The sequence below is a fragment of the Galeopterus variegatus genome, unplaced genomic scaffold, assembly GCF_000696425.1.
Source record: "Galeopterus variegatus unplaced genomic scaffold, G_variegatus-3.0.2 Scaffold1453, whole genome shotgun sequence".
NCBI classification, from domain to species: Eukaryota; Metazoa; Chordata; class Mammalia; order Dermoptera; family Cynocephalidae; genus Galeopterus; species Galeopterus variegatus.
In genome coordinates, this window is record NW_007727564.1 from 336724 (window position 1) to 349424 (window position 12701).

A 12701-nucleotide genomic window follows, 5' to 3' on the forward strand; every position below is an offset into this window, starting at 1 on the left:
AAAAATTGTTTCCTCCTGTTACTTCCACAACACCTTTTCTGGGTTCCCTTTACTCAACGTTTCCTTGGCAGACTCCTTTTTCTCTAGCTTCCTGTCAAAATTGAGGCCACTGTGTTTCAGATAAAGCATTATGGACCTGTAGCTCAGTTTGTATAAAAATTACTTCCATGGTTGAAACATACAGCTGGATGTTACAGTTTTAGAAATTATCAGGGTTTGGGCCAGCCCGTGGCTCACTTGAGAGAGTGTGGTGCTGATAACACGAAGGCCACAGGTTCGAATCCTATATAGGGATGGCTGGTTAGCTCACTGGGTGAGCGTGGTGCTGACAACACCAAGTCAAGGGTTAAGATCCCCTTACCGGTCATCTTATTAAAAAAAGAAATTATCAGGGATTAATGAACAATTATTTCTAACACAAATACAGTTTGAGTATCCCTTATCCGAAATGCTTGGGACACAGAAATATTTAACACATCAAAGTTCTTCAGATTTTTTTGTAGATACTTAATCCAAAATGCTCCTTTGAGCACCATGTCGGCACTCAAAAAGTTTCAGATTTTGGAGCATTTTGGATTTTTAGATTAGGGATGCTCAACCTGTGTGCTTCTCTCTGAGAAACACAGTAGTGAAGGAACCATTAAGTTCACAATTTAGATAGAATCCCACCTTCTGGCAGGTGAGCCCTTCTTGCCTGATTCTGGTCCGCCCTCTGGCTTTTACTTTGTTACCTGGTCTATCTGTAGAGTCATCGTTGTTCCTTTTTAGCCAATCCCTGAAGTTGTGGAAATGCCAGTTGAGCACATAGGTTTCTAGCAGTTTTCCTGGAAAGATTATAACATAAGCCATGTGTCCCTGAAAGCAGATTGCTCAGACGTCTAACCGGAATTCACACATCCTTTCTGCAAAACTGAATCACAAAAGTCCCTGGCTGAGAACTTGAAAGAGTTCTAGCCATTCACAGGTATTCGCAGAGGCTTATTATCCCACAATTTTTGGAGAACAGCATTTTTGCTGACTGATGAGGCTTTGCTTTATATACACTGAGTAGTTTAAAAGGAAGAAGGCAATTTACTAGCCCTTTGTTTGCTGGGTGCTAGGGAGACAAGTTGGATAAACCATTGACTTGACCTCCAGGTAGCTCCCAGTCAAACTGGGGAACCTAGGAGTAAAAGTGTGGGTTGTAACTATCACAGAGACAGAAGCAAGCTTAGGAGATACACCGGGAAGTCGCAGCTAAAAATTCAGATGAGGTTTTAGATTTACAGATTTGATTTAAACACCAAATTCAGTGATAGTCATTACTAAAGTATAAGAATGTTTTATAGCCTAACTTTCTCTAATACCAAAACTATATACAAAAGGGAAATAAGCACAACTGTCCACATTTTTTTAAAAAGGAGTGACTTTTATTTTGATTTTACAAGAAGCAGTCATAAAATAGTAAAACAATACAGAAGTACATAGAGTTCACAGAATAAAAGGTCAGCTCATTGTTACCACCCCCAAATTTCCATTCCATTGCATTCCTCAAGCCAATTACAATAAGTGATTTTTGCCTTTCAATAATTGTGTGTGCCTCTGTATGTGCACGTACATGTTTATTGCTACAAATCATGAACTTATTGGAATCAATGGACTTATTTGAGGTCCTTCCCTGTTGTACTTAATTGGCATTGTTCATCTTTCATAAATTTGATAAAGGAACTCTGTGTTTTATCAAAACTTGTGTGAACACCTATGTATTTGCATGTTAATATTAATCCATCCTCTCAACAGTCCCAACTCAGTAAATGTTGGTACTAGGAGAACTTCAGAAACTTTTACTCACTCTACTTAGCTTCTTACCCAACAGAAGCTTCTCAAGTTGAGCACGATTTCACATCTTGCTGTTTCTGATCTGACTTTTCAGTTGTCTCCAATAACCTACAGAATTTATTCATTAATCTAGTTTGAAGGTTTTTATTCACAGACCACTTTTGTTGCGTAAAAGTTTGTGACAGTTAACTAGTTGACATGATTTTTAAACTTTGTATGCAGCAGACACTGGAGAGAAGATTGCACAGCTGGCCCATAGGGCTTGGGCAACTACCTGATAGTAGGGTCTTAGAATCATTAAATTTTCTGGGAGTCCAAAGGGAATGCTTTCAAGCAATTCTAAATTAAGGGCCAGATCAAGTATCCTGTCTTATCCTGCTGACTTTTGAATATTGCTAAACTCAGATGCACTTCTGAATAGGACATAGATAAACACTCCAAACTGCTAAGACAGCACATGAAGCGTGTGAGGATAACCTCTGACTCTTTAAACCAGACTTGTTGGTACTGACTGCCCTTCCCAAGGGGGAAAGGTGGGGAATTTAGAACGCTCATCCTCGGAAAAAGCCTGAAACTGAAACTACGTGTGCTTATTAAAATGTACATCTGATTCCAGTCACTCTTGCTAAATTCCTTCAGTGGTTTCACTTTACCTTCAGATAAAATGTAAGCTCCTTAGCAAAGTTCTTGTTCACTTTTCCAGCCCATCTTCTCATACCTCACACGCTATCTTCCCACCATCCCAAAGCAATTGCAGTTCCCAGATCACGTTTGCTTTCTTTGCTCCTGCTGACACTTTGCACTTGCTTTCCTTTTACCTGTCCGTGGTCCTTTTGGTCTTACTCTCTCTGGTACCACAATGTACCTCTTATTCATTCTAGCCCCTTGAGGTCCTCAGGATCTTGGATAAATGAGACGTATAGCCACATACCTCTTGCTTACTGGCTCTTCCTCAGTTTAAGATCTTTGATTTAAGAGAGAATGGCATGTTTTGAACTGCTACTGTTCTTTTTTTTTTTTTTGGCAGGGGGTTATTGTTGTATCCTTCCCTAAGACTGGAGATTATGATAATTGAACTTTAATGTAAATTGAAATTGCCTGTTTTATTATACAGCCTCCTCTTTCTTTTTATATTTTGTTACCTTAATACATATTATTTACAGCCTAGCCGTCCTGTTAGGTTTTACTTTGAGAAGTACTTTTTATTCTTTTTAAGAGTAACGGTTTATTTTATACTTTATTACTAAACATTTGCTTTAACTTACTTTATAAATTTCTAATTTGTGTGATTTTTATAAGTAATCACACAGTCAGTGTAAGAAAGTACTGGGTCATATACTCGCTCAGTCTTTGCTTCTGCCTCCTAGTTTATTCATAGACTGGAGCATGCTTTTCTGCTTTTTTAGTTGTCAAACAATTTCTTAACTTAGAATAAGTTAGGTGAAGAAAACATTATGCTTGAAGAGCCTACTACTAAAGTGAATAATCAGCTCTGGTAATCTCTGAACCAAGGTGGTTAAGTTTCTTTCATTTATTGAGCACCTACTATGTATTGGGGTTTATAAAGGCATTTGAGGTACCTTAGTGGACAAAACCAATTTAAATAAATAAATGTAAGCTTATAGAGTTTACCTTCTAGCAGAGGTAGACAGAAAATAATATACATAAAATGTAAGTAATCTCTATACTATATTAGAATAGTTATAGGTTCTATGAGAAAAAAAACACCGTACGAGATGAGATATGTGTGCGTTGGTATGGGGAAGGCAGGGATTGGAGGCAGGTGGTAATTTTAAATAGGAGTCAAGATAGAGCTCATTGAGAAGGTAACATTTAAGCAAAACTTGAAGAAGGTGAGGAAATGACCCATGTGGATACAAGGGCAAGAGCATTCTGGGTGGAGGGAGACTGCCTGCAGTGAGGAGAGACCGGCCAGGAGGCTGGAGTGCAGCGAACCAAGGGGAGAGAAGTAGGAGATGGGTTGGCAATAGAAGGGGCGGTGGGGTGGGGGTTCAGACCATGGATTATATAGGGTCCATAAGCCATCGTGAGGACTTAGAATGTTACTTTGAATTAGAGTTTTAAACAGAGTCTCTCTCTAAAAACTTTGTCTACTGTCTTGAGTTATTCACCTCTCACCATGAAATTTATTTGTTTTGGCTTTCACATATTTCAAAAATGCGTATTATACTGATATTTAAGCCAGTTGGCTCTGCTTGTATTTGTGGTTAAGGCTGCTCCTAAGGAAGTAATATGTGGAATTTAATTTGTTGGTGTAGGGTCCTTCTCCCACACCTGAGGATATCTCCATGAAGGAAGAGAACCTCTGCCAAGCTTTTTCCGATGCCTTGCTCTGCAAAATTGAGGATATTGATAACGAAGATTGGGAGAACCCTCAGCTTTGCAGTGACTACGTTAAGGATATCTACCAGTATCTAAGGCAGCTTGAGGTGACTGGGCCTTTGTGTTTGGGTTGTACAAGCAGCGTGGAATTTACCACAAGGAAATGAGGTTAGCTTTTTAAACTTGTAATTTCACCAACAGGTTTTGCAATCCATAAGCCCACGCTTCTTAGATGGAAGAGATATAAATGGACGTATGCGTGCCATCCTGGTGGACTGGCTGGTGCAAGTCCATTCCAAGTTTAGGCTTCTGCAGGAGACTCTGTACATGTGCGTTGCCATCATGGATCGGTTTTTACAGGTAAGTGTGGCTTCAGGAACTTTGTGCCAGTGGCTAATTGAACATTGCCTTCATGCTGTGGGGATAGAAAGCTAAGGTGAGGTACCTCTGAAGAAAAGACCAAAAGCCAATTTATGAGAAGCCAAGGAACTGCAGGTGCTAAAAAGGAAAATAGTCCAAGTGTGTCAAACCTTTGGTGATGCTGATCAACACGACAGTTCCGTAAAGTCAGCCTGCTAAAAAGTGCTCAGGAAATACTACATTGCCCCAGTCATTCATCAGAGGAAATATACCATCAGATGGTCTGACAGCCAATCTGAAGCCCGTAGTGCCTTTGGACACTGGTTTTCCATGCCTTCTTACACAGTTTCCGTAGATTGGTACTCTTTGGTGTTAAGTTTTCTCATCTGAAAAATAAGGAGTTTGGCTAGAGAATCTCAAACGTTTTCAGCCAGCTGTGGCATTGAATCACTGTAGAAGAGGAAGGAGGCAGAATTTTTTTAAAAAAGGAACAGGGGGTATGTGTGTGCAATGGACTGAGAATGTGAGGCATAAAGTAAAGAGGAATATAAGAAAATAAGATGAGAGGTAAAAGTGATCTTCAAAATATTAACTGGTAATGCACAGACACAGACCAGTTAGAAGAGACACCAGATTTAAATTGCTAGTGTGTTGCTACCAAATGGTAGCCCTGCAGATAAGGATTTATTTATTTACAGTCAACATTCATGATATGGGATTAGATCAGGTACAGATTCTGTCCAACAATATATAGTAATAATTATGTTTATGATAATGGCACTATATGCTCTATATCATACTGCAAAATCATAAGTAACGATAAATTTAGTAGTTTTCAGTATGTAATCCTCATTGGGCAGGAAAGCACAGTAATACTTTAGGGAGATTTTTCAATAACAAGAGTTGAAGAAAGAAAAGCAAAACCCCAGTTTAAAAAAAAAAAGAAATTAAGGGAAATACACCCTAGACTGAGATTTTCCCTGACTCAAGCACTGTTGAAAGATTTTTCAAGCTGCATACTGGTGTGTTTTTTGGTGAGGATTAAGGAAATGTTTGAGCTATCCATTACATTCTCACTCTTTTGCTTGTCCTCATCTCAATTCATACCACACTGAGTGAAGGTCTGAGCTGCCATAGACACTCAAGTCAGGACACTCGAGGAGGAAGGGTGACTAGGAGCTTAATTCTCAGGCTTGGATTCTTCTCTACTTGGCAATTGAGTGAGCTTGGGCTGGTGACTGAATCTCTTCTCAGGCCATCTATTTGTAATTGAGGATAAAAATATTTACGCCTAGAGTTGTTTTGAGGATTGGATGAGATGATGTGTTGGAATCTTAGTACTGTGCCTGCACATAGTCAGTACTCAATAACAGAGGGCTGCCATGATCAGTGGTGGTGCCTACTATGAACATTCAGATCTCTTGTGCCCTTAAGAGGGCCATGAGCACAGATGACATGCACTCCTCCAGGACTTGATTTCATCTCACCTTTTTCTACCCAGAGCCCCAATCCTCTTGTTAGGTGTGACTTTTGACACATTTGTGTTCTATTAGGTTCAGCCAGTATCACGTAAGAAGCTTCAACTGGTTGGGATTACTGCTCTGCTCTTGGCTTCCAAGTATGAGGAGATGTTTTCTCCAAATATTGAAGACTTCGTTTACATCACTGACAATGCTTATACCAGTTCCCAAATCCGAGAAATGGAAACTCTAATTTTGAAAGAACTGAAATTTGAGTTGGGTCGACCCTTGCCACTACACTTCTTAAGGCGAGCATCAAAAGCCGGGGAGGTAAGTACCTCCAACTCTGTAGGAGACTTAGTTTTTGTTTGATGTCTCATGCCAGATACATTGACCTAATTAAGAGAAAGCTTATGAATTCACAGGAAGCATCTTATAGATAAGTCTTAATGGTTATCTCATCAGTTCTTAAGAGAAAGGTCCTCACGTTCTGTGCTTAAAATGCATTGTGGAATAGAGCAGTTCTTGAGAAGGATTTGAGTTCCTAGGCCTTCTACCAGGATTCTGTAAGATGGTAATAACAGTTGTGATTCTTATTGTCCCTGGCTGTTCTTTCATAGGTTGATGTTGAACAGCACACGTTAGCCAAATATTTGATGGAGCTGACTCTTGTTGACTACGACATGGTGCATTATCACCCTTCTAAGGTAGCAGCAGCCGCTTCCTGTTTGTCTCAGAAGGTTCTAGGCCAAGGAAAATGGGTGAGTGGTAATGTAAGAAGAAATTAGGCTATGTTTTAGGCCATCATGATATGAGAGGCCTTAGCATTTTTTCTTCTTTTTTTTTGGTGGCTGGCTGGTTCGAGGATCTGAACCCTTTGACCTTGGTGTTATAACACTGTGCTCTAACCAACTGAGCCAGCCGGCCAAACAGCACTGTCATAACACTGTCTTTGAAGCGACTGTTAAAAGTCCAAAGGCCTAAAAGAAAGCTGCTTGGAACAATTCAAACAGAGTATTGTAGAGTTGTAAAGAATGAGGAAGACCACTAAGAATGGATATGCATGAATTCTTGGATGTTTTGTTAAGTGACACAAACAAGTTGTCAAGCACATAAGACAGAGCAAGGCAAACTGACTGATTTATTTAGCCAGTTAAGATAAAATGAGATACTTTTAGATTCGGATGAGTAGCTAAACATGCCTGCTCCCCAGGTCCTTGTCTCACACACCAAAGGGATGACTGCAGTGCAGGTCATGGGATACTGTCTTGTGGAGGAGCCAATTCTAGACTGCTGCTAAGCAGTTTTATAGTCTGCAGCTTTATCCTGAGAGTAACAGAGCAGAAAACCTCCTCAAAACCCAGGAGGTGATAAGAAACTACCTCATAACAGCCTCCCAGGGGAGATAGGGAAGTGAGTTGGAGATGGATTGCGGACTGCTCCTCCTAAGCCGCCATCCCTTCCTGTTCCAGGAGGGTCACAAAACATTTGCCAAGACAGATCTGCTGTGGTTCAAACTTTGCCTGCTTGGCCTATATGGATACATGCAACGTCACCAGTACAGCATGGCAGAGCCATGCCCCTTGCAATTGTATACAGTCATCTGCATTTTATGTAAGAGAATGTATATGTATTTATGTATTTGCTAATTTAAAAGAAAAAACAGGAAAAATAAACCAGAAACTAATGAAAATGGATAATGGGGTTCTGTGGGAACAGGGTAGTTGAGGAGGGGAGGACTTTTGATAGTAACTTTTTATTGACTTTTATAAAATGTAATGTAACTTTTTTGACTTTTGAACAATGTAAATGTTTTATGCAAACCCTAAAGCAGAAACAAACAGTGTAACTACGTATCAAATTGGTTAACAGAACACGGAGGAAAGAATTAATTCAAATAACTTGAATACAGTATTCTGACTTTGCATCCGGAGTGGGATGTAAAGATAAAAGACCAAAAGTGGTAACATAAAGTTTACTTAGTAGGTTTATAGTTAATAGTAATGTTATTGTAATTCTGAAACTATTTTATGTATGTTATAGGATAAAGAAAATATATCCATGTTATCAGGTACTAAAATTTCACTATAAGAAGAAAGAGATAATATATTGTTAATTAAAAAGAAAAAGAAAAACCCTGAAATGTTAAATCTATTTTGGAAATATCAGTAAATTTATAATAGAAGGGTTCAGAAACCATGATAACCCAGTGGCAGTGAGCATAACTAGTTCTCGTATGTTGGTTACTAAATACCATTACCCACTAGAAACTAGGGCTCCTTAGAGAAGCAACTGATTTCAGGGCCATACCAGGGGAAGTACATGGTGAGCCTAGAATATTTTGTGACAGATTGCAAGCAAATTATCCAAGATCAATGAGGTCACATCAGAAGGACATAGGAACTAGTTTGAAAGGGTTCTGACTGACTAAATTTGAGTATTAAAAAGAAATGACAGTAATAAATTATAATGCATTAAAAAAGAGAATCACAAGTCCATAATGATACAAAAAATAAAATAATCGGGGGGGGGGGGCTCTTGTAAAAAAATCAGAATATCAGCTAATTAAAATAGAAAGAATGATAGAGTTAAAAAACCACCATTTTAAATTCTCAATGCAATGACTGATTCAAGCGAGGGCCAACAATAAATGTGAAAATCATTGGAAGAAATAATTTTGGGGAACAAGATTTATATGGTCTCAAAATATCATCCCACAGATATTTACTACTTGTGAAGAAAAACTGTACCTTTATGATGGTGAGGTCTGGTGGTTACCACCTTAACCCAGTGACCAAGATTGCCATCACGGGGGAGGGAGGGGACCACCTGACTTGCCGTGCCTTCTGGTACAATAAGAAGCATACGTGATCACCTATGTAGTGTTCGTGGCCAAAAAGTTTGGTGCAAATTCAGTCTTGAGGGAACACTCAGACCAGTCCAGAATGTGAGACATTCTAAAAGTTAACTGCCTGGATGCTTCAAAAAGTCATCATTTAAAGCCCAAAAAGTAGGCGTTGTTTTAAATGTAAAAAGACTAAAGTCACAACCACTCAATGTACTATGTGTACCATGATTGGACCCTGGATCTGAGGGAAAAAATATGTGTATATAACAGACATTTTGGAACAATTAGAATATTGACAATTTATTTGACATTATGGAATAGTTGATGATGTTTCTTATGTGTGAATGGTATTGCAGACTGGGGGGTAGGTAGGAAAATGTATTTCTTAGGGGATGCTTCTGAAACATTTAGAAGTAATGTGCCATGATATCTACAACTCACTTTCAAATGGCTCAGCAAAAATTGTGTTATGTATTACCCACTTAAACTTTGTGAGAGGGCATCAGAAAATTTGTAGAAAAATTGAATTAAAAGATAATATGAATCTTTCCATGAACTTTTTGAAGTACCCTCATATATATGAGTATATAGAAAGGGAGAGAGAGGAAGAGAAAGTGGCAAAATGTTAATCATTGATGAATCTACACAAAGGATATACAAATGTTCATTATATACTTTCTTTTATTTGTTTTTTTCCCACTCGATATAAAGATGACCGGTAAGGGGATCTTAACCCTTGTGAGCTAACTGGCCATCCCTACATAGGGATCCGAACCCATGGCCCTGGTATTATCAGCACCACACTCTCCCACGTGAGCTACGGGCCAGCCCTTCATTACATACTTTAAATTCTTCTGTATATTTGGAATTTTTTGAATAAGTTTGAGGCAAAAAAATAACTGATATATGGTACCAATGCTCATTTTAGCCAAATTACTCTTAAACGTGCTCCTTTGGGCTCTAAAACTATTAACTATTGGCCTCCCAATTTTCTGGGAATTGATTTCAAAATACCAGTAGCCGTGGATTATTTTGGTATTTACTCCTGCTTCATTCTTTTTTTTCCTTTAAGCTATTTTAGGGTTAAGATTAAATTGTGGTTTGCATTGCCAATTATACTGTGCATATGAAAGAAATGTATTTTAGCTTTTAGAATTTTGTCACAACTCCGAAATAAAGTCAGCTTACGTATCTTCATACATGATAAGTCTTATCATTCGGCAGCTGTCCTTTAGCTTGAGTTTTGTTCACTGGGAGGCTAGGTCACGAGGCTGGGTGTACTGGCTTCTCTGAGTTGTCTCTGTCCTCTGATGCTTAACTGCACAGGGCCCAACTAGAGAGTCCTGGGTAGTCTTAGTTCTTCTGGAGTTGGTAGATTGTTGCCTAGAGTACAGTTTAATCTCTTAATTCTGAACCTCTCTCCCTGACTGACAGTACGGATGTGAGCACTAGCTCACAGCAGCTGCTGCTGGCAGGGCTTTGATGGAGGGGAGGGGTGTGCCCAGCACTGTAAAGGGGGCACTTCTTGGTTTGGTTTTGTTTTCACTCTGTCCCATTTTTCATCCCCTTTCAGCATGGTGATAGAGATAAACCTGAAAGCTGTTACTTGGAGTACCCTGCGTACCTGTGCAACCTCTTTATTTTTTAAAATTAATTAATTACTTATTTTATTTTAACTTCTCAGTATACATTGTAGTTGACTTTCGTTTGAAACTTGGAATGTATTTTCTCCATTGTGTTGCTTCAGCTACATTATGGGTTAAATGTTTGTTTTTTGTTTTTGTTATGGGCATTTAATCATATTTAACATTGTTTCTAAGGGGGAATGCACCCTCAGTCTCCAACCACTAACTTAAAAACAAACAAAAACCATAAACATAGTGAGTCTCTTACAGCAACACCTTCCCAAACTGTTAGTTCGATAAGATGTTAATTGGTGTTTTGAGGGAAAGGAGTTAGTCAAATAAATTTGGGAAACATTGCAAATTCTTGGCAGATTCATGAGGTTTGCAGTAAACTCATTTAACTCAGTATTCTCCCAACCTAGAGTGTGGCAAAAGCTGCCTTCTGCTTGACAGTGAAATCTGGTGTCCAGTTCCATGATTCAGGTGTGGCCTGAGCCTAACTGCCCCCAGGGAGGAGAATCTGGCTTCTCAGCCCTTCCCTAGGCAGGCCAGGGCTGCCTGGCTAATACGTCTTCAACTGTAAGTTTTGAGCATTTAGAGGAATTGGTTTTCTTTATATGTTGAAATCCTAGTACAGAGCTTTATGAATATCCCTGTTTGAGTTAGTGAAGCTTGTTCCCATGGCAGCCTTAGACCAACTTAGGTCACAAGTGTGAATGGTAACAAAGTGAGAGCATGAAAGGGAGCTTTTCTGGTGCTGAAAAGCAAAGTCATTTCCCAGGGATGCTCGAGCTCAACTTTGCTTCAAGAAAGAATGAGTTTTTGCAAATAAAAGGAAAAAGAAAAAAAAAGATGAATTTTGTAGGCATATTTCAAGACATTCTATAGCTTCCTTATTATATATATTTTACTTAGTAAAATATTAAATGTCCTGACTCAGGAAATTCTTCAGAATGTCATAAAAAAAGACCTTTAAGATACTTCCTTATGTGCCACAGCAGACACCCAAATCTAGTGTTATAAAGGCAAAATAAGCAGTAAAAATAGAAATTATACAGACACTAAAATTAGAAAATGAGATGATGTAGCTACAGTAAAGAAGAGCACAAACCTGGGGGGTGAGAGTGGGGGGCGGGAAGAAGATATAACAATCACAACAATTCCTTGAACTTGTTAAGACAAGTGAACAGATATGATGTTGATGGGGGGAAGGGGGAGGGGGGAAAGAATTGGTAAAGGGACACGAGAATCAACTACATTGTATATTAATAAATTAAAATTTTTAAAAAAAAGTTCAAACCCTGAAGGTGGGTTGCTTGGGTTTAACTCTACTTAGCAGTTGTGTGACCTCTACACCTCAGTTTCTGTACCTGGAAAATGGGGATAAGGTGTCTACTTCATAGGATTGTTGTACTAAATAAACTATGTCAAGCACTTAGCATAGTATCTAAGACAAAGAAGATACTCAAACAATAGCTGCTACTATTTAAGGAGAATGTTGATGATCTTGGAAAGAGATGGACACAGGGGATTCAAAGATGTTAGACACATCTCTAGACCAGCGAAAGAGTAGATGAATTTATAGCTGTTGAGCCCGATTTGTGAGCTTTTCCTTTCTTTTTTTCATAGATTATTTTTTGAGAGAAAGATATTGGAAGTTTAAAGGTTGACACATTAGACTGACAGATTCCTAAGCATTTGTTGAACTGGGGACAATTATTAAAGGCATGGGAGTTCCAATTATGGCTCTTGCACTGAAGAGCTGTGTGACCTTGGGCAAAGTAGTGAAACACGCTGAGCCACAGTCTTCTGGTTAGAAGCGGTGCTTAGAGGGAGAAGGCACTGTACAGTGGAAGGAAAGGCATCAAGATAGCTGGTAGGAATAAAAACAAGTTACTAAATCCAGGAGGAACTGCAACCAGCTAGGCCTTGGGAGAGAGGCAAAACAAGGCGGGAAGAGGGCACCATCGTACACCGACTCTCACTCTTCCGACCACCAACGAAGCACTGTGCATGCTCTGCTCCTGACTGCCCTGGAAACCAGCCTCCAGCCCTACTGCCAGTGCGATCATAACTGGGAAACCACCTATAAAAGAAGTGGCATCAACCAGAGGGCAGAGCCAGGCTTAGTCTGACCAGCTCCACTCAAGGAAGGGCTGTGGAGGAGTTTGGGAGGGAGTCAGGAAGGGAATTTGGATTCTGTATAAGCCATGCTCTGTGGCAGTCAGCGGAGTTTGTCAGTCACAT

The 12701-nt window shown here is 39.3% G+C and overlaps 1 protein-coding gene across 1 annotated transcript in view; it reads left to right on the forward strand.

Annotated features, from left to right (window-relative positions):
- CCNB2 (cyclin B2) overlaps positions 1 to 10948 on the forward strand; it is a 15321-nt gene extending 4373 nt beyond the window's left edge. Inside the window, exons 4-8 of the mRNA XM_008577129.1 lie at positions 4098 to 4268; positions 4363 to 4521; positions 6075 to 6311; positions 6602 to 6742; positions 10877 to 10948. Of these exons, the coding sequence (XP_008575351.1) occupies positions 4098 to 4268; positions 4363 to 4521; positions 6075 to 6311; positions 6602 to 6742; positions 10877 to 10948 (780 nt within the window). The remainder of the gene's footprint in view (positions 1 to 4097; positions 4269 to 4362; positions 4522 to 6074; positions 6312 to 6601; positions 6743 to 10876) is intronic.
- Positions 10949 to 12701: the final 1753 nt, after the last annotated feature.